The sequence below is a fragment of the Gymnodraco acuticeps genome, unplaced genomic scaffold (genome assembly GCF_902827175.1).
Source record: "Gymnodraco acuticeps unplaced genomic scaffold, fGymAcu1.1, whole genome shotgun sequence".
NCBI classification, from domain to species: Eukaryota; Metazoa; Chordata; class Actinopteri; order Perciformes; family Bathydraconidae; genus Gymnodraco; species Gymnodraco acuticeps.
Window position 1 is genome coordinate 935300 of NW_022991435.1, and position 26001 is coordinate 961300.

Here is a 26001-nt window from a genome sequence, read left to right on the forward strand (position 1 = left end):
AATTTGTGCACAAGAATGAGAAATTATAAAACATTTCTATTCTGATTTGGAAAGATTTTTCTTAACGTCCAATGATCTTGGCGACCGCTCTTGTGCCAGGGCAGAGTTTTGTGCCAGCTGCTCCCTGAAGCTCTGACCCATGTAGTAATCTATATCATTCGCCCGCAGCAGCTCCTCGAAGGCCTGTGCGATGTTGAGAATTTGAGCAAGTTTAAGGATTAAAGCCAAAAATGTAACACTTATATTATTCTCCCGCATTTTGGTCATATGCAGTTGAATGTAGTTTAATGATTGATTGAGTTTGCAGAAAAAGTGTTCAGCACTTGGTGGTGTCCACCCAGGTGTTGGGTGAGGATATGGCAGACTCCTTGCCCCTCTCTCATCCTCTGCCTCAGATGAGACAGCTCCCGAGCTTGAGCCTGGATCAGAGTGTTGTACTTCCTGGAAAGGGATTATTATAACCACAGTATTAATAGAGGGCTGTAGGTAGGATGACTTTTTATACTTATGTGCAGCTATTAAATGATTTTAGATCAAATAAAAAGGCCTTTACGGTACACAGGGTCTAACAGCTACTTCTATCTTTTATCATGGCCTCTCTGTCTATGTCCCCTCACCCAGGCCAGGTGGCACATTTCCCCTCCTCTGCTTGGCCTTTGCCCTCCAGTCTGGAGCTTTTAAGCTGCGACTCCAGTGAAGCAACTCGTGCCATCAGTTCCTGCAGCTCCCTGCTGGGCTTGGACACCGAGCGGACCCCTTGGGTGTCTGACATCCAGCCTTCATCCTCTTCTACACCGCTGGGGGCCGGTGACGTCTCAAAGGCCCAGTTTACCTAGAAGGTGAGGATAAAATGTGCATCTTTGTTAGACTTAAAGCTCACCTATTATGCGATTATGCACGCAGGCAAACAGTGAGGTCTGCTCTGCTCAGATACAGCTAAAAGCTGCCGTGATTAAACGCCATCATGTTCCAAACCACATCAAGGATTATTTCTGAAACAGTATGGAGCCCAAATACTTTTTCTCTTGCAGGTTTACCACAAGGTGAGTTCCTTTTTTAATTTCCTGCTTTTTTACACACTCTCTCCAGTACAGGTTAGCTCTGAGTGTTAGCGATGCTTGCTAATGTAAACACAGACCATATTACTTCCAAAACACGTCAGGCAATGTTTCCGATAGCGACGTTTCTGATAGGGCCGTGGGCGTAAAGCCAGCCCACATTTCCGATATTATGTAATATCGGCAGCAAATCTGGATCAGCTCCGTTGACCCCTGATTTTTGAGATTTGGGTACGGAGGAAAAGAGAGAGGGTTTTGTTTTCTAACACTTTGTGAGTTTCCTGACACACCGGGGACAAATATTTATGTATAAAAGACATCAAAAAGTGCATTTTGCATAAGAGGGGACCTTTAAATACTCCTGAAAGACCATGTAGAGTAGCTGGTTAATGTTACAGTAGCTTGTTATTGTTCCAGTACCTTGCGGGGGGTTCTCTCCAGGCTGGAGGCGTAGTCGCTGGTGGTGGACAGGGAGCGGACTCGCAGCTGCAGCCCCCGGATCACCTTGTGGCAGCGGGTCAGCTGAGAGCGGAGATCCTGGACGAGATGCTGCAGAGAGGCGGACTCATCGCCCATTTCATAACCATCTGTGTTACTGCTGCCAGCGTACCAGCTGCCGCCCCCACCCTCGTAGTCCTGCTGATTGGACAGTGATGTGCACATCTCCAGGTCATCAAACTCTGAAGGAGGGAGAGAGAGATGTAGGATTATTGAGTGTATTTGCAGGAGAGAACATGGGGTGTTTATGTTGGAGGGGAATGTGTTTGTCACCTGGGCTGCTGGCGTCTTCTCTCTCTGCTTCGTTCTCACTACGACCACAAGTCTCGTACCCCAGATCCTGGAGGTCCACCTGCACCTGCTTATTGGCCTGCTGGACGGATGTCTCGGCTGCCGAGACAAGGGAAATAAATAACTTCACTCTCAGAGTTTGATTAAGGTTTTGAGCATGTGTTTGTTCTTCCATGTGTCTAATAACACTTCTTCATGAGTGTTCCTGAGAGTGACTCACTGAGCAGATCTCTGTAGTCCTTCAGTTGTTCGGCCTGAGCGTGCACCGTTGCCTCGGACACCATCAGCCTCTCCTGCAGCTCTCTGTTTTCTTGGTGGCTCACAGCCAGATTGGAGCTCAGGCGGGACGCTTGTTCACGAAGACCCTCCTCTATATCCTGCCAGAGCACTCCCACCTCACTGCTGTCACCAGGAGGCTCCACTTCCTGCAACAGCAAAGGGTTTAAGCAACTCTGATTTGTAATACACAAAAAGGATATCACAGGTACGTCATTTTAACATGAGAAAATACGTTTTATTTGACATGCTTATTATACAAATAGCAGAATTTACTGAAGGCACAGCGGGATGATCTCACTTATATAAACAATCATGAGACTAAAATAACAAAACACCCGCACACAGAGCCTGTGAATGGAGACCTGGTGATGAGAGCAGGAGGGCAGGGCCTGGAGGCAACGCTGCTCCAACACAGTTTACTGAAATACTTCTTGAAACCAGCAATGAGATTGCTTTGGTTACAGAGGTGGGGCATAACTTGTGTTAAATCCATCTGGTGTCTGATGTTTTTTACCAAAGTATCGTTTGACATGCAAAATATATTATGAGCTTTAAAACCAGATTAATTTTAAATAACAAATAGAAGTTTCAACCTGGATTATTGACGATTTTATACTCTTTCATACAGCTTTTTCATGCCTTCGTTGTTTTACGATATTTTCTTCTTATTTGAGCCCCTTTTCCATTACCAAGTATAATATTGTTTGACATGTTTCTCTCTTAATAGTAAAATCATTTTCAGATTTGTTGAAGGAGAGATAAAAAAAACTTTTTTTTTTTACATACATTTTTGTTACAATGTACCACAAAATACCTCAATAATAAGCATATTTCATGCCTATCATATTCACTTTCAACAGACTTGTGCTTTCTACCTTTATTGGAAAACCCTGAAAATCTTTAACGCCTCAGAGTTCAAATAATCTGAATAAACTTTGCAGCAGCTATATATATAAATATCTGAGATAGATAGTTACAAGCTGCTGCAGTAAATCACTAAAAGTGTGATTCTGTTGTTACCGTCTCAGGCTGTTGTGTGTGATGAGGGGTGGTCAGACAGCGCGGCCTCTTGCAGTCCCTCTTTCCATGGTCGTCACTCAGACTGACACACAGATGACCACGCTTCCCTGCCGGCACCGGAGATGTTTCCTCCTCCTCTTCATCTTCTTCCTCGATATCCCAATCCTCTTCTTCTTCTTCCTCCTCCTCCTCCTCTTCCTGGTTCAGTCCTCGACTGTCTTTCAGAGCTTGCTTCTCTTGCTGTAGACCCTGCAGTGCACTCCTGGCAGATGACGGGAAGAAAGACAAAAGTTGAAAGCAAGATCACTATCACATTTCTTGCTCCATACATGCAATAATGTCGAGTTTCAAGTGATCAGCAAACAAATACGCACCTCATCTGAGCTACGGAGTTGTATCCATCCCTCTCCAATTGTGACTTTATTTCTTTAAGCTGGACTTCAAGTGTGTTCTTTGCGTCCTCAAGCTGCTTCACATCAGACACCAGCGCGCTTGTCACACCCTCAGCTCCACAAACCTTAACACATGTCAAAAGAAATATATTAAATTATGTATGTGCAACTGTTTAAGTAATCAACGGCTTTCTCCAAGGTTAAAATAAGTAAGAGATCCATAAATATCGGGTTACAAACATCGATCTAAAGGGATTTAATATTCAAATGTTCATAAAAGTATCTTACCTGAATGGAGGCCAAACTTCTGGCTGTCACTTTTTCATCATCCTCTATGCTGTCAGTGAACTCGTCACTGCTGCCTTCTTCATCATCTCCCTCCTCCTCCTCCTCCTCCTCTGTGCTGAGCTCTGGAAAACACAACAACCATATAAGCACAAAATCCACCTTTATTACCCCCTTTGTTTATCTCTTAATCCTCTGTTCCACTTCTTATTCTTACTATTTGTATGTTCCTCCCTCTCCTGTATCCACTGTCGTGTCTACCCCATTATCTCTCTTTGTACGCTGAATCCCTTGTTTGGAAGTCATGGGACTAAAGGGAAATGCTTTGTCATACGTTGCCTGCCACCCAAAAACACACTGGAGGCAGAACAACCGGGAGGGGAGTGTGTATGTGTTCAGAAACTATGTAAATGGATATATATACTATATAATATTATACATTCACACAAGTGTTGTGGTGATTTTGGGCTTAATACTGAGTATGTATGATGCATGTTTACTGTTGTGTGTTAAAGTAAGTATACATGAAAAAGAGGTATCAGTGGAAAGTGACTGACAGGGACTTTAAAGGAATATTGTATAACATAATAGGCCCTAATGACACACACACACACACACACACACACACCACACTTGGTATCAGTCGATTTGTGTATGGGTGTGTAAGTTAAGTTGCTTGGTGCATTTTTGGGGGATTATTGGATTACTTAAAATCACATTTATGAAATATCTTTTTGAGATGGCAAAAGGTTCATGGAGCTACCTGCTGGGTTATTATATATTGTACAACAATGTGCTCTGTAAGCTTAAGTGACTGAATGTGGGGCCCTGTTTACACACTGTGGCTCTACATATTGTCACCACTCTCATACTACAAACATATAGAAAAGGACACACTGTGTTTCTTTGTCATTTCAACAAATGTGGATTTCATGCTTTTTTTCAGAATGTCAGTAGAAGGGCTCACATGAGTTTCCCTTATTTAGTGAATCGGGCATTTTAGTGTTGTGAATATCCAATAGGGCATTACAGCAGGACAGCCATGCACACATGAAAACCATGCCACATCATGCATGAGGACGGACATGAGGGAGAAACACTCAATTGGATTAGAAATGTCTGCTGATTTACATTATAGTTTCATGTTCATACTGAATCTGTTGACACATTCAGATATTTTGGATATATAAGAAAACACATGTTATAAATGTGTTGAAATATTTTTCAACACATTTATAACATGTGTTTTCTTATATAAGTAAACTAAATATACTCGGGGGCTGGGTTGCATAGGATTGGTTCGGATAGATAACAAACCGTGGGTTGATCTTTGGGGAAGGAAGGAAGGTCTATAAGGGACCAAATAGGGGAATTCAGAGTTGGGATATTATAAACACAAATTCCCAATTAAACACAACAAACAGAAGTGCTTTTGACAAAAAGCCAGCCCATTTTTTTTATTTCTGTTAAATTAAAAATACAAAAAGTTTTGACAAGAATTCCATCTCTGAGGCTAGATGAGAGATCAGGGCACATATCCCAGAAAATGAACTCTACCAAATGTAAATATTTAATGGGTAAGTATTATTTCTGGCGTTGACATCTCACGATGAATAGAGGGCACAGTCCAGACAGTAAAATGACTTGATAGTATATTATCTTGCTTTATGGCTGACATAAGTTCAACAAGCAGATCAAAACAACACAAACTAAACTAACATAATTTAAATTCATCTGCATTTTTAACATAGCTGACCGTATGTTTCATGCGTAATTAGCAGATTCAAATGTAAAGAGCAGGTCAACTATATGAGAGAAATCTTTTGGGATTACTATTTAATATTGGGCCTTGTTGAGTATGCACATCCTGTCCACAAACAGATGATATAAAAACAAATGATGGATGGGGAGACGTTTCACTGTAAGGCACGAGCTTGAGTTTCTCCACAAGACGTAACTTCACTGTGACGGTATAGGCTGGAAGAGTGACACCGGTGAGAGACAGCACACAGAAATGGCAATACAGAACAATCGCACTGCAAAGCAATACGCAGGCTGTTTTTAGAAACAATACAAAAATATATTCACACCACACAAAATATATTAATAAAAAAACTCTGGGTTGCACGTTGCCACTTCATATCAATGAGGTTAATCTGAACAGGCTTCTGCTACTTAAGTAGTGCCTGTGCTATGTGGATAAAGCTGCCTGAAGACAGAAAGTCAGATTTGATTCTTATTCTCACTTGGAGCAGAATTTCCTGATCCTATTCACTTTTCTTTGTAAATCTGACTTTCAGCGTCTCCAGGCAGCTCCAAGTCACTCAGCAGTGCTGTGGTCAGACATCACAGAGCGTTAGTGACAGTGCCCTCTGGACCCTGCCCACCTCCAAAGTCAGGCTGCCTGTTAGCTTCCCGCTCCAGCACCACGGCCATGTTACGGGTCTTGGCCAGGACCTCCTCCAGCTGTCTGCGGAGCGCCTGCACCGAGTCGAGCTCAGTGTGGAGGGCCTGGATCTTCTCAGAGCTGAGGAGAGAAAAATACTTGCTTTAACAAAAACCCAGCGACTTACTGTTTTCACCGGAACACTGGGTGCAGCGTCTGTACCTGTCACTCCTGGTGTGAATGTTCGTGAGATTTTGGTACACTCTCTTCTCCGCCCTCAAGGCATCATTCAGCTTGTTGTACTCTGACACAAGCTGCTCCAGCACACACTACATCAGAACGGCAGGCAGGGTGGAGAAGGAAGCAGACACATAATGAAAACATACTATTAACCTGTTAAGCCCCGAGCCTGTTTTTCAGGTCTCAGGCTCGAAAATGACATTCCCAGAACAAATGACCATATCTTCCCTTCTAAAAGGGATAAATTAATAATCCTTTTTCTCAAAGCAAGGTTACATCTGTGAGTTGGATGTAGAAGTGTCAGAATCAATATAGATGTTTTTATTTTAAAGTAAATTCAGATTGAACACAGTAAAAAAATGTAAATGATTGTGTCCGTCCAAAAACAAAAAATTACTTATAGTGAAAACCACCCTTGAATGATGGGATGGTAGACTAAAAGCTTTAGGAATCCAAACTACAACATATAATAAGTACCTTGTATCAAGATTGATGCAAAACAAGTTAAATTTGACCTTTTTAGAGAGATTTAGCAAAAAAAAACACTTCTGGGGTCATTTGGGTGAATTTGACCTATCTCTGGCCCCCCTTGCTCGATTTTGCTGATTGACATCTCTTTCTAACCACTAGAGCCAATGGAATCGAGGGGAACTCCCACATACTCCTTATTTGGTAATGTGTGTGTGTGAGACTGACGCATAGCCAAAACCGGAAGCTGCAATAACTCTGGTGGCTACCATTAGCAGCTAACTTTTACTCTCCGATTTTTACATAAAAATGGAATTATGTATTATAAATAAAAAAAGATTATTCCAGAGAAACATTATCAACCTATGGATTAACCGATTCAGCTGCGTTTTTTCTCGTTTTAATGCCATTGAACAAGTCTTTTGATCAGATTGACAGCTAAGGTGAGACGATCTCCCGTAAAAGCTACGTAAAGGTACGTGTTGTGATGTCTGTGTTTGCTTCCCCTGTCAAGAGTTCGGATCACTCAGTGATGATATATATACCTAAATAATCTGTGGAACCTCAGCTTTAATCGGATATCTTGTAAGTGCAGCTACGATAAGTAATAAGGGTATCTTTTATCTTGAGTTCCGTGCCAAAGTGCGTTAGCATTTTTCGCTCAGGGGTCATTTAGATGCTTCTTATGAGACTTTTGTTTTGGTAAAAATGGTTTGTATCGTCAGTTAGCTGAGATTATTCTCGTTAATCTGGTATAACACATTAATAGGTTCTTAAATATTAAGATGCCCTGAGACACAGTGTCGTGAAAAAAAAAAAAAACGCCCCCGCCGAGGGGGGCTTTATTAAGCCGCATCTTCACACACTGTTTAATCTGTAGAGAATAAGGCCAATTCCTACTTGGTGATCAGTGATGTCCTGGTGAGCCAAAGATGAACGCAGAGCAGAGAGCTCCTCCTGCAGGGAGAGGGCACAAGTGAGTTAAAAAAAGAGGGGGAAAATATAGTTGTTATGCATCACCAGAGGTTCCACATACTGTATATACCTGAGCCTCCTTCTCCTTCTTGACTACCAGCTGCAACTCCTCCTGTAAAGCCGTCATCTCGTCTTCCCTGTCTGTGGAAGATGGCTGCATGGACTCCTCCTGGCTCTGCATCAGCTCCTGAGGAATAAAACATACTGTTCAGATCAAATGAACAGGAGAGAAAGGGAGAAAGCCAAGGGAAGCAAACAAACATGTACCTTGATGAAGGCTTCTTTCTCTTTGAGGAGACTCCGCAGATTCTCCGTGTCTCCTTCAGTTTCCCTCTCCTTTTCCTGGTTCAGCTTGCACAGCTCTTGCTCTCTGGAGGACAGGTGTCGGCGAAGCTCCTGCAGCTGGCCGCTCCGCTCACTGATCACAAGAGAGAGCCTGTAGGAGGAGTCCTAAAGAGAGAGGGAGATATCAGGTTAGCCTCAGGTTATTTTTAAACTTTCAATCTGCAGTTTGCTCGGTAGTGATTTATATACCTGCAGATACTGGTCTTTGGAGCTGAGAGTGTTCAGCATGTCCTGGACCTGTGCTCGGTGTTCACTAGACTGGCGACTGCGGTCTGACAGCAGTTCCTGGAAGAGCTTTTCTCTCAGCGCCAGCCGCGCCTTCAACTCCTCTACAACCTCAGTTGGACCGGCCTGAACTCTGGCAACAAGGGTGGCTGTCAGATCCTACACACACACACACACACACACACACACACACACACACACACACACACACACACACACACACACACACACACACACACACACACACACACACACACACACACACACACACACACACACACACACACACACACACACACACACACACACACCACACACACACACACACACACACACACAACACAAAACAAGCCTCGTCAACACCTGTTGTGTTTGAGAAAGTCAAAACAAGCAGCACAGGTTTGTCTACATGTTCTGTTTTTTTAAAGCTTCAGGCATTGCCATCACAATAAGGGCAATACATGAGAGAGTGTGTGTGTGTTACCTGTGCCTCCTGGCTGTGTGTCTGCAGAGCCTCCTGTAGCTGGCTGATGATGGAGTCTTTCTCTCTCAGGGTGTTCCTCTCCTTCTCCTCGCTCTGCTGCTTCAGCCACTGGAGGTTCCTGTAGGCCTCGGCCGCCTGCTCCAGCTCCAGATCTTTACCGCGCACCAGGGCGTCCAGACTCTGAAGTTCAGTCACAGGTGGAAACACACCAACAAATATTATTCCTCATATTTGTCTAAAATAAAAACAGAATCCACAATTCCTCTTCCTGCTCAGCCAGGAGCTTTATGACCAAAATCAAGCGTACCGTGATGGTCTCCTCGTTGTTGGACAGGATGCAGCGCAGTCTCTCCAGGTCTCGCTCCTTCTCCCTGAGGGCGAGCTGCAGCCTCCTCACCTGGCCCTCGCGCTCTTCCACACAGCGGAACTTGTCATCGATGGAGCGCTGCAGATGGCGGAGGAGGAAATATATTTTGTAATCACACTGATGCTATTCTGGGCACCCTGTACTGTGATATTCAGGAGCAGGTGTGCAATATTTGAAACTCCTGCTCCTTCTTTCACACTGCCATAGGGATGCAACAGAACAGTTAATGTTGGTTGGTTGTGAAATGTAATAATGATTTATCTATGGCACTTTCGACTGTTGCAAGATGCATACTTATGTCTTTTCTCTCCGTAGTATACAGGGATGACTGTCGTATTGATAACAAAGTCTACATGGAGCCGTAGTTTGGGGTCATCTCACTATTTATACCGAGCTGACATTCATTCATGTCCCTGCTGTGTATATAAATGTGCATGTGTGGGTGTTTACCTCCAGAGCTCGGTCTCTATCTGTAATACGCTCCCGTAGTTTCTCCAGCAGGGCATCTCTAGGTTTGGAGCTTCCTGTGGACTCCATCATCTCGGAGTACTCCTACAGATACAACGATTTTTAGAAAGGATCAGAAATGTGAAACTACATATAGTATGAAACGATTGATTGGGATTGTGTACATTACCTGTAGCTGTTGCTCCTTGTCCTGCAGAGTGTGTTTGAGCTGTGCGATGCTCCTCTCCTTCTCCTGTAGCCCAGTGTGTCTCTCTGCCTCGGCCTCCTTCAGAGCTGCTTCTTTAGCCTGAAGCTCAGAGCGAGTTTTCTGAAGGGCGCATCGCAGATCCTGCAGAACAAAGAGGAGAGGTCACACATGCTGCATCCTTCAAACTGCCAAGACCTCTCTCACCCTCACACATTGACAACACTTACCTGGTTGTGCTTTTCTGTGACCTCCCTGTGCTGCTGCGCCTCCTGTAGGTCAGAGTTGAGTCTGTCCTTAAACCTGGACATATCTTCTCCTTGTCTCTGGTTCTGTCTCACACTCCTCTGGCTGGCCTCCAGCTCCAGCCCGAGGGAGAACAAGGAGCTTTGCACTGCCAGCAGCTCGCCCTGCAGCTGGGCGAGCTTTACGGACTCACGGACCCCCTCTGGAGTCTAAAGAATGAGGACACAGAACCAGTTCAGTACGTCATAAGGCTGGAGACGAGATTTCTCACTATTGATAAGGAATGATCCTGGATCAGGGTTTGTGCCACGTCTCACCTTGCATTGAGTAAGCTGGTTGCGATGGATCATATCTCTCAGCTTACACAGAGTCGAGTTCTGCCCCTCCATCAGCTGGTATAGCTCTTGGGCCTTAACGCAGAATAAATCAGGGGTATGAGAACCTTTTCAAACTCAGGTATCATCTCACACAGGCTGACAACATATACAAACACTAACCTCACTGTCCTTGGTGCTGATGGACTCTGAGAGACCCTGAATGGTTCTCTCCTGACTCTGAGCAGCCTGGCGGATTGAACGCAGCTCACACTCCATCTCGTGCAGCTTCTCCTGCAGCTTCTACAGACAGAGAAAGGTCACTGTTACCTTATGTGGATTCATCAAGCCTATTTCATTATAATGAGGCATATTTTTAATGAGACATACCATGTTGTTGGCCTCGCTCTCATGGATCTTGGCCTGCAGGGATTGGACCTGGAGCTGGGCCTTCTGCAGCTCTCTGACACACTGCCCGGCCGCACACTCATACTGGTTCAGTTGACTCTGCTGCTCCTCAACGAGGCTCTGTAATGAACAGGAAGGGATGTGAGTGTTTCAACTTATAAAAACCACTCACTTGCTCATTAGTCTTCTCAATAAATCCAGCAGCTGAATTATTTGTGTGCAAGATTATTTGTTTGTCGTGAGAAAAACAGAGGGGTTGTGTACCATGTGTACAACATTTACAAACTCTGATCATTCATGTGTGTACTTTGTAAAAAGCCATGTCGGGGAGAGAGCTTCTAAAGTGGTGTGTGGCAGGTTGCATGCATGAGTTAGCACAAGGGAGCATGATCAAAGAGCTCTGTGCCACTATTATCTTTACATAACCTTGTTTCCAATGTTCACTTACTAGAGGAAGGATATCAATAAGACACACTGACCTATGCTTGATTTCACAAGATCCTAAGTTGTTTAATGCATTTTTTAGAACCGTAAATGATTATGTTGACATTTTTAAATAAGGTTATTGAACTAGCCAACCACAGTTGAGATGGAAGAATGGTCTGACAATGTGTGGATCATTTAGCCTCAAGGGCTCAGAGTGAAAATAGGCCAGTAGTGGAGTCACTTTGTCTTAATGTCTCCCCACATCTAACCTACTTCGGGTGCAGCCCTGGCAGAGATCACGCAGAGACAAATGCACACTCTATCCAATCCAAAAACTATTGTTGAGGATTATTGGCTTGAATGTTTTAGTATTGCACACACGCAAATGTTGTCCTCACATAATTAAATCACACAGATAAATCCTGTTCTACAACGTACTCGTTTTCAACAGGAAAAACCAGCACGCAGTTATTTGTTTGCAGGCTGTGTTCATGCTTTGGTGTATTTGGCAGTTGTGATGGAAGACACTGTACATCCTCAACATCTTAATTTAGAACCACTTAAATATATAAGCTTCACATTAAAATTATAGATATTTACACTTGCTAAAGGGTCAAACATGACAGTGCTTGTGCTTGTACACTCCAGTGTTTCCCCTACCATCGTCTTGGTGGGGCGCTGCACCCTGCCAACGGAGCCCAGTGCCCCCCCTGAAATTCAAACAATTATTTAAAAATAATAATTAAAAAAATAAAAATAAAAAACACCTTGAATTTCAGGGGGGGGCACTGGGCTCCGTATTATATATATATATATATAGCACCACATTGTAACTGAAGTAATCTATCTACGGTCAGTTTTCACATTGAACATGTGCTCTTTTATTAAATAAACTAAACACTTTCATTTTAAGTTGTGAGTTTAGTGTTTTTGAACCTAAGAAACACTGATGCATTAATCAATAACAATAATCCACAGCTCCTCTCTCTGCTCCAGAGAATTAAAAAAAAGATATACCCCCCCTCCCCCCAAAGCTGTAAACCTAGGGGAAACACTGCACTCCCATACACACGGTAACTAGGCCATGTGTTGTGTCACAGCTTACCCTCACCTGACTGCTCATGTAATGTTTTCCCACATATAGCCAATTAAGTGCACACACACACACAAACCCACATCTACACACAAAAGCTCAAATCTTCCTGTGTAAAAGCTTGTTGGAGAAGCTGTGGGCAGGACAATTGAGAGAAAAAAAAAATAGTAGGAATACACGTTTTGTGGGGATTGTCAGTCAAACATCAAAGCGTGTTGGGTTGGTTCACTCATTGTGCTGCAAATTCTGCAAACTTGCAGTGCATGGGCGAAATGATGATTCATCATCCAGCAATAGTGAAATCCCTGTATTAATCACCATCACTGTCGAGGTTTATACCTGGTGAGGACGTGGGGAAGGATATTCTTTGTACAAATCTTCCAACAACTCTTGCATGTTAGCCAGGTTCAGATCCTGATCAACCAGCCTGATCACAGGGGTCTCCAGCTCAGGAGTTGGCGTGTGGTCATCTCTTTCTCCCTCTGGATTCCCAAATGACATTCCCAGAACTGGATCAGGGAAGCAGAGTCTATGACCTCCATTACTGGAACTGCGTTGGAGCACTGGCAGCTTGCTCCTCTTAGAGCTCAGGACTGGCCGGTAGGCAGCATAGCTCTGCAGCAGACAGAGAGCCAGAGAGAGGCTGGGGCCGGGTGAGGCTGGGCCAGCTGGGGCTCCCATGTGCTCCTCAGAGAGGGAGTCAGATATCCGGTCATCTATAAGTTCCCTAGGGGAGCTCAGCCGCCCATCTGTTATGGCTCCAGACTGAATATATTCCTCAGTCAGCTCTAAGGATGCTACAGAGGGGCTGGAGCTGGCTCTTCCAGCCAGGGTGCGTTCACTGTCTGATGTCCTCGAGGGGTCCTGAGAACCAGGAACCAGTGTTAAAGAGGGGGGTTCTTCTGAATCCTCCACATTATTTTGTTCTCGTTCTCCCCCACCTCCTACGGTCACACTCCCTCCAATAACACTGGCTGAATATCTGGATGACGGGCCGCAGGAAATACTCCGTGCCAGCTTCCTGGGCACCTTACAAACAGCTTCATAGTCAGAGTCGGCCACTCGCCAGTAGGAACATCCGCGACACTTCCTGGGAGTGCTGGGAACACAACGCTGTGAGCCTGTGACTGTGACCTCTGACCCTGGACCAGCAGGAGGGTGTTGGTGGTGCTGACAGTCTATGCCTTCGTCGGCCCAGGACTCGTACAAAGAGTAGACCAGATCGTCCTGGAGCAGGGAGCAGTACTTTGCATGAGTGAGGCCTGAAATGTCCACCATTCCATCTCCAAGTTCTTCATTGTCTCCAGATGTTACAGCACCTTCTTCTGAGTTTGTTTTCCGGTAGAGCCCGCCAATGCACTGCCTGAGCCGGTGTTTCTCCTGCAGGAGCCGCTGCAGCCTCTCAATGGACAGGGCTTCCACACGGGCGATCACGGTGTCGAAGCGATACATGCGGTCCAGCATGAAGGTGCACTTGGAGCAGGCAAACTCCCCTCTGCCGTCCCGAGTCAGCTCTTGCCCCAGAGCGTGAGACAGCAGCACTTGCAGGTTGAGCTTGGGGGTAGGATGGAAGATCCATCGACGCTGGTTACCGCAGAGCTCCCGTCCACAGATGCGACACACTTCCTTCATCTTGAGATCAAGCATTCCACAGGTTTATAATTATCCTTATTTACTCTGACACAAGGACACCTGAGTCCTTAGGATGCATTTGATCCCATAGGAACACAAAAGAGCAGTGCTTCAAGCTGCATTAGACTGAACCTTTAATGCATAATAAAAGCTGTTTTCATCTGAAATAATGTAAAGCTGCTGATGAAATTAGTCCTTGCAATGGCATTACATTCAATGGTTTATGAAATGAGGTAGACAATATATGCTTGTAGAAAAGGGTTTCACATGAAATCCTTGGCAGGATCAATAAATACTGTCTCTGTCATTAAAAAAATATCCATCAACCCAGGATAAGCATTCATTTGCTGAAGGTGCTGCAGGTGCGTCGGGAATATGGCGCACACCCCCGTAGCGAAGTCATGTGAATGTCTCGTCAATCAGATGCAGTAGTATCTGTCTTGGTATCGTCCTCCCGCTGTCACACAATCCTTCTTTCTCATTGTCCAACAGACCCTCACGCTCTTCTGCACCATCAGTCGGGACACACGAGCCGCACCGCGCGCAGTCAGGTTAATAATGACTCGGGGAACGGTAATAATCCGGAAACCAACGGAGAGCAGTATCAGTCGCGCCGGTACAGTCTTAGGAGTCTCTCCCTGGTATCTTTGTCCATAGAAAGTACTCTTTCATTCATAACAGAGCCTTTTCTGACAGCTCGAGAGGCAAACACGCGCTCTGCGGGATAGGTGCCGCGTTCGGTCGGAGATCCTCCGGGCTGATAACGATGTGGCTGACTGAATCAGACCTGCAGCGGTGGAGCAAACCATCCAGAGAATACAAGGGGTGGAGAAACATGATGCAGCCATACAGAGATGCTCACGGTTTATTATCCTCTATGATGAAAATTCCAAACAACAATAATTATTTTTGAAACACAAAATGATATGGAAACACTAATCATTAACTTTTTAAGGGGCTTTTGGTAAAGAGACAGAGTGATTATCCCCTGGGAGTCTTTGACTTCCTCCTGCCCAGTTTACTAAGCTCTGTTCGCCTGACTGAACAGGTGAAATGCTCGGTAGCATGGTAACATTAGTGACGCTCTGTAAAATTAAAGAGTAGACTCTATTCTAGTCTATTTGTATCTTATTCAAATTGTAATGGGTATGACTGTACAGTTTTGCTATATTATGTTGTACCCCGTTTACAATGTAAGTCTATAACTATACTATAAATGGCTTTAAACTACAAAAAACAATTACATTAAATCACTTTTATTCTCTGTTATATTTGTATATTTGTATACATGTTTTTTTAACTGCATATCCTCTATTACAACTACTGCCTGTCTTCTATTAAGTAGTAGATGGTAGTGGAATTACTCTAGGCATTTTTAAGACATGACTGTTTATTTATTTATTTGTACATTCATTATTTTAAAAGGCATGACAAAGTATTATTGCATAATTAAAAAAAGAACATCCTTAGATCCATTGGTAGTAAAGCTCACTTAGTTGAACGCAAACTTACTGAGCTTTCTAAATGCTATTTTAAAAGTAAAATCATACTGGGGTTTTGTTCTTGAATAGCTTCCTCATCAGACCAGTGTAACTTGTGTCAAAGTCAAAACATGCTCCTGGCTCAATATATTTATAACTTGTATTTCTTGTTGCTGTGGTGCAGATATCTTCAAACAATGATTTGACTGTGTTAGTCAAACAACCGACCCTTTCTCATGCATTTGACTGGGCATCTCTGCAGTATCTCTGCAGTGACCACCATTTTTGTTTTTTCCGAGGGTGCACAAAACAAATGGTCTTGCTGTCACGCTGCAACTTCCCTGCAGATACGCAGTGCAAACTCTCCCGTTGACTGTAGATATATTTTCATCATCAAAGCAGTTCTATTGCTTCAGGACAGAGTTCAGATCCTGTGCCCCCTTGTTAGTGTGAAGGTCAGTGTAGACCCTTGTGTCTGCATCAAGATCATGATTGCTGATTCTGTCAAAGTAAACTCAAGCTTCAGTTATTTTCAATAAATTGTCTTGGCTGTTTAGTGAAATTGAAAGATCCTGGAAATAATTGTCTTAAGAGGTTTCAGATGACATTTATTTCCTGCCTCTTCCTTTCCCTTTCCAGACAGATTTGATCTTCGGCTGTGGTGTCTGGGGAACTAATTAAGAGCTCTTGTTGTGAGTGTCTGTCTGAACCAACACAACTTGATATCAGTGGTGGGGTCGCTGAGCACTCAAAGGTCAACCTGAAATATCGACAACCAGGCTGAAACCAGAGCCGCTAAACTGCTAACCAGCGAGATGCCTCAAACACGCACATATGAAAGATGGCACCTCATGGGCATGGACACACACACACAACACACACACACACACACACACAACACACACACACACACACACACACACACACACACACACACACACACACACACACACACACACACACACACACACACACACACACACACACACACACACACACACACACACACACACACACACACACACACACACACACACCTCTGAGTTGATGCAAATTGACTCTATATGTGCTCTCATTGCTGTGCACACATACTGTAAGCACCACCAAAAAACAACTGTCCCCTCCCTTTGCAAATGCTCTGTGCATTGATTCATAAACTTGCATTCAATAATTTTACTTTAAATTAAACCCTCCCAAAACATCCCCTCCTTGTTGTTCTTATTTCAAGGCTGTGTCTTTTCTTATCTATATAGACACAAAATACTGCACATAATATGCAAATGAGTTTTTAGAAAGAAACTATCCCACAGTGTGACCACAGTGTACGAGCCACACACTCACACATGCATCCAGTGTGAAATCTGAGCAGCCTGCCTGGCAGGGATCATTTGCATCATTCATCCACCACAACTGATTTACAAGTTAAAACTTCTTACATAGCAACAACAAATACTGCGATCCATTCACGGTATTGTCAAAAAACATTAAGCAACGTTACAAAGCACCGGAAAGATTAATAATCAAGCCAACTAAGGTTATAATCATTAATTTATAGAACTGCAAATTGATAGTAAAGAAGGTGGGCTGACTTGAAGGAAATGGTCCCCCTCCATTATTGTTTCATTAGACATCAGGGCAGACATGTGTCCTTGGGGATGTCTGTAAATGTAATGAGGTTCTGGCACTTTCAATGATGAGATAATCCATCTGCAAGATACTTCACTGAGAGCATCACATGGTGCTCCATCCATCGCAGTATAATAATAATAATAATAATAGATTCATTTTGTAAGCGCTTTTACAGTGAAAAGAAAAGAACAACAAATAAATATGGTTATTAGTCAAATTATAATCAAGCAATACAACAACAATCACACATTAAGAGACAGATTGAAGAGGTGAGTTTTTGTACGTTCTTTGAAGGTGGTGAGGTCAGTGCAGTCTCTGATGGGTATTACAGTTAAGTCTTTGCCTCAGTTTGTTCACTTTCTAGGAACATTTATTAACACATTTCTGTGTTTTTGCCACTGTGGATGACATCACACCACAGGATCTTTTTAACTTACTTTTACCCATCACTTCTGATACAGAGAGTAGCGCTATTGATTTCTAACCTTTTGATTTGTGCATTGAACATTTTGCAGAGACTGTATGTCGATAACATTTTGAATACTGAACAAATGTTACCAGATTTTGCTCCTTTTTGTTCCAGATCCTTGGTCATATTCCACTTTTTCTGATTTCCCTCCTTTCTTCCATTAGGACATTTACAAATGATTCATACATGTGTCATGTTGCATCTACAGACGTCAGCTTCTGTGTGAAAATGCTATGCGTCGCTTGTCCATAAGGAGGCAGAGTGGGTCTGATATGAAACAAGGAGATCTGTGATGCTGTTCTGACACTTAGTGGAGAACTCTATAATGACATGTGAAGTTGCATAAACAAAAGAGCTGCACACATACCTGCATCTCCTGTTCGATGCGCAGCCTCTCTTGACCGAGTTCCTCCTGATAAAACTGTAACAGAGGATACAGACAATAAACCTACTGTACTCATATTCACATTTAAAAAAATACATATTATGTATATATACATTATTAGGATTACACACAGAAAAAAATAATCCTTCACAGAAATATTAAATCCTTGATGACTTCATACTCTTGTGACCTACAAAGATAGCTGTTAAGATAAGGTTGAGGAATGTCACATATGTTGCTTCAGGACTCTTTTTAGAATACAAGTCTGACAAGAGGAGACATGGTGGCCCAGAGGAATGCAGTATTATTAGAAAGCTCTTAAAAAAGTGTGCAGGGTTTGCCTGGATGGTTATCCCCACTTACATGCCTTTAATGTGTTGTCAGTAGTATGTGTAAATGTATTAACATTAGCATTTTTAGTTTTTTAGAAGGTTAAAGTTAAATCACATTGAAATTGTGCCAATACTAAGCTGAATGCTTTAATATTACGTACTTTTTATCTATTGTTTTCTATTAACTCATATTGTTATTTACTTTGTTTTTGCTTATTTTAATTATTGTCTTTCATAATAATCGTTATTGTGCTTAAGCATGCCATTAAAGCCTATTGAATTCAATTGAGTTGGAAATTGACTGGATGTTTCGTGTTAGAACTAAAATGTAAACATACATCCACATCCTTGTCCTTCTGCAGCAGAGAGGAAGACAGCTCCTGAACTTGTCCCTCCAGCTCGTCCACCCTGAAGGTGAGAGTCGTCTTCTCCCCGCTCAGCTCGGTGATGAGCGCCTCCTTGGAGCAAAGCTCTTTAGTCAGCTCCTCTATCAACCTGATCACACACAGATAGAAACAGTGAGGCAGGGAGGTGGATTTGGACTGTTCGATAATGTTGGTGGTGGAGGCTGAGAAAGTGTTTTGCACCTGTCTTTGTTGGTGTTGAATGGGGACAGCAGGCTCGGAGGCCTTTCGTCCTCTGGGATGTCCTCCATGGGTGTGTCAAGGGAGCGGAGGGAGTTGTGGGACTGCGATCCAGCCAGCGAGGCCATCCTCTCAGCCTCGCTGTGTGCTAGCTGGGCTTCCTGGAAAAGTACATACAAAAACCATTATGGTTTGTAAATCTGAGGCACCTGACTGTGTGTCAGTTCTCGCTGTAGGGGAGAGAGGACAAACCTCCTGCAGGAGCTGAATCTTGGTCTCAAGCACTTGCTCCATGTGGTCAATTTCTTGCTGTCTCTCCCGACAGCGTCTCTGCAGCTCTGCCTCATTGTGATTGGTCAAGCTCTCCGCTGTTGTGCTGTTTAACAGGGGAAAGTGATTTGATCAGAGGGTATTGCACTAAATACAGCCAAAAACAACTCAGTGTATGTGCACATTCAAAGATAGCAGAGGGGTTAGCATTGCACCATGACAGAGAGTGGAGAAACAATGATGTCTTCACTTTCCTGTCTGCTACAGCGCTCATGGGATACCCAACCCCCTTCCACTTATAGCAGAGATGATATAGTAGTAAGTTGCCTCACCCATGCAGTAGGCTTTTATTATTGAGGTTAGTATTATTCACAAAGTCTGATAGTGGTGAAAGGCTCATCATTGATGAATTAATTCATCCTTTATTTTGACCCGGGAATATATTAGGATGATATTATTATCTTTAATATCCCTTAGGATAAAAGTGACATAAGCATTAGATCGTTGTGCAGGTTGTCCGATGTTGCAGGTGCACAATGCGAGAAACTGGACTTTCCAAGCTCAGTAAAAAGCGGCTGGTGTATGCAACATTACAATTACAAAGAAATCATGTGAGCGTGTTACATAAGAGCACACACTGAAAGACAACAAAATCTTATGCAATACAATATAAAAAATAGAGGGCCTGATACAACTTTAAAAGTATCATGCCTTACAGAGAGAGACGGTCAAACTCTGACCAAGGTCACAGCGGAAGCAAGCATATATATAATGTCACCATAATCCTGATAGGAAAGTATCCTCAAGAAGCAGCAGTGGATGCAATTGTTTCTTTGCATTCTTGTTTCATGATGTAAGTGTTCCCCTCACTCCTTCAGAACCCCAACTGTGTGAGCATCTGTCTTTATTACTTAGTCAACGACGCTCTCCCAACATTTCTGCTCCCAGAATGGCTCACGCCGCTCTGTCGCCATGAGTCCTGTCCCGGGCCCTGTCTATGTACGTTTTTAACTCCGTCCACCGCATGCTACAGCTCAAATAACTGGGATATTTTGAACCAGTCTGAGTAAAGCAAATGTCTGTCTCATGGACAAATGTTCTTTATGTGTAGTGGACAACAGCCAGCATATCTGAGCAGCATAAGTAACTTTGGTCAACAATGCAAATAATTCAAACTACAGAGAAATGCTGCAAGGCTAACAAATCTAGATTCAAGACACTGTCAGATGTGTAATTATATGCACACAATGTGAAAAGAGCAGGCAAGAACACGTGTCGGACAGACTGTAACAATACAACACAATGTAAAGATAGGGAGTGACAATGGCAATCAAAATAGAAAGCAGTAATAAGAGACAATCTATCCTTTCCAGGAGCACCAACAGTAAGCCAATGATGAATCACACTGATTTAAAAGGTCAACAACCCTGACCTTTAAGCAGCATCTCTGTCGATTTCAGCAGTAACGCAATGCCGGGTATTATGAAGTGTGGGAACTGAAATGCCACTATCCTTACAACCCAGGAGACCTCCACTGTCCATCAATCTACCAAACTCTGCAGCAGGTTCAAGTTCTCTACGGGGCAACATCTGTTTTAAACGTAAATATATTTATGGCATGATAGCATAAACTGGTTTTCCTTGTTTTTAAACAACAGGTAAACCTAACCATTATTAAATTACAAACTCTTCAAGCGTCAATACCCCAGTCTGTATCATCATCATGTGATATTTACCACAACAGCAGGTGTTATAGCCGGTCGAAAAATAATTATAAACAATACTTTCGTAACATCTCCGGGGTTCAAGTTGTGAGTTTGACTTGAATATCCGTAAAGTTTGTGTTTGTCCCTAATGCCTGTGTATGTGTCATCCCTATCAGCTGCTGCGTGACATAGCTGTTAGAGACATGAGGTGCTACCACAGTAAAGACAGGGACATGGAGCCTGAATGGAGGTGGACATGCACGTAAGACACATACAACTTTCAGGAGTCAAATGGGCCCACGGATAAAAATAGACTATATCCTTTTTGTTATCAAAGCCTACAATTCAAACAGGCCATTGAAGCAACTTGTTTATCCGCCTAAATAACAGTTTTTATTAAAGAATATTTAACCAAATAACATATTTAAATAAACTGATCCAAAAGGAGTTAATGAAAAATTAAAACAACATAGTAATATGATATTGTGCGGTTAGTATCAATACAAGGACAGAAGATATCTGCCTGTCTAGTCTGCCATTAATTACAGACATTACAGTGCAGAAAGGTCCTTTTATAGTGTTTTACAGTTAAGTTAAACATTCTCTTTGTTTTAAAATATCTATAATTAAAACATTTTGACACCAACATTCACACTTCAATGTTTAAATAAATATGATAAACATTTGTGTACTTACAGTGCCTTGTCCAGATGCTGCTGTTTCTCCTGGAGCTCCTGCTTCAAGCTCTCTACTTCCACCTTCAGCTCGATGTTCTGCAGCAGAGGAGCAGGGAGCAGTTATTAGTCATTATTACTCATCATAAACACACATCATCTCCTTTCAGCATAACATCTTGATAAATGGTCATTTGAATAACTATTTACATTGTGAATACTAAAGTTTAACACCGATAGTTCACACACCACCAGGTGTTTTCACTGTATTGGCTGATTTGACCTCCTCTCAAGACTATGTGGGTTGTAATCAGCCAGAACTGGAAACACCTGTGTAGGCCTATTAAAAGTAACATTTAACACTATACCATTTTCACTGTATCATTTTTGACTTGTCAGGACACGGTGCTGATTGATAAAAATGAAAAAACAGAACTGGTTTTGTGCATATATGGTATAAGAACACATTAATAAAACATTTTTTTAAGACAAAGCTTGTCATGTATTGCAGTGACTAAGGACTTTGAAGCCATGTTAGGTTCATGCATTCATGTAAATCGGGGTAATACATATATCTCATCTCTTGTGTAAATTGTGTCTGTATGTCTGTTCTGTATACCTGAGGCTATTACAGATACTATATTAAAAAAACACAGTATTGATCTGGTTCTTGAGTATTCTTGCCACCTTGTTTCTTACATCTCTTCATGACACTCTTCTCTCTCAGCAGAGTGATCAGGGTGAGAGCTGTGTACCATCAGCACTGAACATCTGACCGTGCTGTCAGTGCCGGTGTATTTTTAGAGCTGCAGAATCCAGTGCACCTCAGATAATCAACCCAGGGGCCAAAGGATAAACTCCACAGTTTGTTTACCTGCTGGGCCCACAGGGGGGATTTCTCGGCCAATCAGGGCTCTAACACTGGGCTGGGTGGACAGAGGATTTGGAAAGCAGGATTGGTGGGGCTCAATCTTTCCATTTTGATCGTGTACGTCAGGAGTACCATTTATTTCATAGTGACTCATCAGATAGCTGGTTTTAGCTTGACACGGATCAGATTGTTCACTTTCTCTTTCCCTTGATATTTATGTAGCTGCTTCTCTGTCCATGTGTCTCTCTATGTCTGCCTGTCCTCGTCTGTCTCTTCTTGAAAAGTTGTATTATGTCTTTAAGCATGTCCAAGTATGTTGACCTTACAATGTCCCTGCCAGAGAGCTTTGTGTTCCCATCACTCACACAGTTCTGGGTTACACATGCTCCATCGCACGCAGCCTGAAGCCTGCAGTGCTCATAAACATGTTGCTGAGAGGCACACTGAGTACTCAACACCAACACACTGCTGCTCACTACCCACACACACATCCATTCTGCTGGTGTGACCAAAGAACATAACACTTGCACATAAACTGGTCACGACAAGTCTGAGATTACACATTTTCACTCCTTGTAGAATGAATTCTAAGCTATTAAGTTACTTTGCATTGAAGAAAGAACAACGATATCTTATTTCCTAAGATGGTAGTATTATCAAAGTTGAAAAAGGTTGGCAGAAATGAATGAATAACAGACATTAAGTTGTGGTTAAAAATACCCTTTCTGTATTCCTCTGAGGTTGGCTGTGCAGTGCATGGTAATGACACTTATATATCTAATAACTGTATTCAGTGTTAAATATGTTTCATATAATTCTTGAATTCATAATTAGTTTTAAGTGTCTTTAAGTACATAGACACAAAGCGTAAAGCTTCAAACCAAATCTCTAATGCATTCAACTGTACCGAACTGAGTAAAGTCATTCAGCAGCAACTGGAACTTATGCAACACAAGTATTCTTCAAAGCTAATGACGGTAAATGATCACTCAAATGCTCTAATAATAAATCATGTAACACGCAAGTAGGAGGAACTTTTATTCCTGCGTGTGTATCAACAACTTGGCTTATGGTAAGAGAGACATCGTCCCATCTTGAAAACAGCGCTAAATATAGACGCCCATCACCGAGCACCTGCTATTCTGCTACCCTCCGGCCTCAGCAACAGACCCCCTAATAACCAAGCTGTGCAAGAGAAGGCTGCACTGACATGAACACAACTAACACACCTGCAACGCTGTGAATCATCTACTACGGACAGATATTATAACTTATTTGAATTGATATGTTAATGATGCTGCACATTCTTTAATAATAAACCTTGAAAATGCTCTTGTTGAATCGTTTTGTTAACATTACTGTGAAAAACAAAATGTTCAGTACAATATGCTACATTATTTTCATGCTTTGATTAATCTGCTGTTTATTTGTTTATGAATCAATTATTAGTTTGGTCTACAAACATTTGATAAAATACTGAAAAATTAAAGACCAGTTAAGTGCCACTTAATAAATACGTGCCAGTTAATAATTAAATGTAATTATTTATTTTTAGATATAATTAATTTACATTTAAAGGCCCACCACTCATCTTTCTTACTTTACTTTCAAATATTTTCTTTTACTGACTATATTTTGAAACTAAATGTAACTATTTATTCTATTTTGATGCTTCAGTATACAATCTGGCACCTTAATAACATTAAACATATTCAAAAATATGTGTTTTTATTGTGAACTAAAATATTGTTGTTGGGCTGTAAGTTGCTTATAATTTTAAAGTGTATTAATGAACTGACGTGACTGAAATGAAATGCTTTTACTCTAACAAACGATATGGTAAGGAGAAACGTAAAAACACACGTATGCATTATGATGCTTGACTTGAATCATGTCATTTGTCACATATGGACACTCGTATGAACATGTGATAAATAAGTCAGTGCACCGAGGCCTGCTCTATAAATAGAGTCTCTGCAGCTCAGAGCGAGATCACTATGTGCCCAGGACCAACACACCTAGTGTGCTATATTACACTGAATACTTTGGAGGGAGGACGGGAACACTGACACTCGACTAACAGCTCAGGTCAGATAACAACTACGGAACAAAGATTTAGTCCCCAATAAAACTGTGATTAGACCGATTAACCTTCAGCCAAACAGAGAGAGAGATTGAAGCTCGGGGATTAAAATCCACTCTGATGACGTGGGATCAGTTTACCCAATCACTGCTGGTATGCAGTAATTGTGAGGATAAGTTACTGGACTCTCAGGTCTTGTTCGGCATGATCAAAGAGATGTTGATGATCAGCAGGGATTTGAAATGAAGGCAGAGAGAAAGAGGGGAGTTTTAAATGTTGGCTGCCTCCTGTAAACAGACGACAGCTGAACCGGGTCACCTTATTGTCGGTGCAAAGTTTACACGCACACACAGAGAGACACAGACACAGTTAGAAATAACACACATGCATGACACGTACAATGAAAAAGTAGGCCATTTTAGGACTACAAGATATATCTAATTTGTTAACACTTTTTATTTTGCATTGTTAGTTTTTTGGTCAATTGTTTAATATAGAACATTGTGAAAAATGCTTGCAACACATTTCCACAAACAGCATCATATTTTCTGTTTGGTCTGGAAAGTCCAAAACCCAAATATGTGCTGAATAAGATTTTTTTTTAAAAACAGAACAAAGCAAAAACTCCTCACATTTGAAACAAGATACTGGACTTAAAGTGTTCAGTCAATAGATTGATCTATCAATCGGCCTATTCTGCAATAAAGCCAGGCAGCACAGCAGCAACAGAGTAGAGTACAGAACATACAGTAGTTAAAGTGAGTTTTTTCAATACCTATTCACATGTGTGGCCTTAGCACTAACGATGAAGTCAAACAATGTTCCCTTAGCAAGCCTCGAGGGAAATATTAAAAACTTTAAAGTTATTTATTTGGTCTCATCGATATCAACTCTCTTCCTGAAATGATAAAACCACATTTTTGCCAACATTTATATCCAACAATTTCAAAAAGTGTATCTGTTGCAGTAGCTATTGCAGCAATGAATAGAGATTGTCAGTATATCAATTGTATTAATCAGGGAAACATGTGGGATAAGACAAATACATTTAAATCGGCAACGTGTTTTCACCCTACTCAAAACAGAAAAAGAATAACGTTTGAATTGTCCCCCAAACCTTGACTGAATTTCGGGCTGACAAACTAAGAGCTGAGGTCACCTCTTGGCCTATAGCTTACTTTGAGAAAGACAACTTTCTCAAAGTAAGTCGGCACCTATCAAGAGGCACCTAACTTATCCTAGATTAAATCAAATTCAAAATTGATATTTAACTATTTAAATCAGGAAGTATTTGATAAACGCAAGGAAGATCTTCTCCCAATGATGGCTGATACCCAACATACATAATACGTTCAGTATCAGCAGCAGTACTGAGCCAGTGTATCAGCTTGATGGCCAGGAAAAGGCTAGTCACTGTGACCTTTATACCTGTG

The 26001-nt window shown here is 42.1% G+C and overlaps 1 protein-coding gene across 1 annotated transcript in view; it reads right to left on the bottom strand.

Annotated features, from left to right (window-relative positions):
- Positions 1 to 26001, bottom strand: part of wu:fj49a02 (myomegalin) — a 44486-nt gene that overhangs the window by 10313 nt on the left and 8172 nt on the right. Inside the window, 29 exon segments of the mRNA XM_034196126.1 lie at positions 67 to 93; positions 96 to 183; positions 324 to 441; positions 618 to 832; positions 1479 to 1738; positions 1830 to 1946; positions 2068 to 2272; positions 3147 to 3408; positions 3521 to 3663; positions 3827 to 3948; positions 6211 to 6350; positions 6432 to 6538; positions 7818 to 7874; positions 7963 to 8079; positions 8160 to 8342; positions 8427 to 8621; positions 8947 to 9126; positions 9254 to 9391; positions 9764 to 9865; positions 9951 to 10109; positions 10196 to 10420; positions 10529 to 10621; positions 10709 to 10828; positions 10916 to 11053; positions 18031 to 18084; positions 18719 to 18875; positions 18968 to 19125; positions 19217 to 19340; positions 21637 to 21713. Of these exon segments, the coding sequence (XP_034052017.1) occupies positions 67 to 93; positions 96 to 183; positions 324 to 441; positions 618 to 832; positions 1479 to 1738; positions 1830 to 1946; positions 2068 to 2272; positions 3147 to 3408; positions 3521 to 3663; positions 3827 to 3948; positions 6211 to 6350; positions 6432 to 6538; positions 7818 to 7874; positions 7963 to 8079; positions 8160 to 8342; positions 8427 to 8621; positions 8947 to 9126; positions 9254 to 9391; positions 9764 to 9865; positions 9951 to 10109; positions 10196 to 10420; positions 10529 to 10621; positions 10709 to 10828; positions 10916 to 11053; positions 18031 to 18084; positions 18719 to 18875; positions 18968 to 19125; positions 19217 to 19340; positions 21637 to 21713 (4081 nt within the window).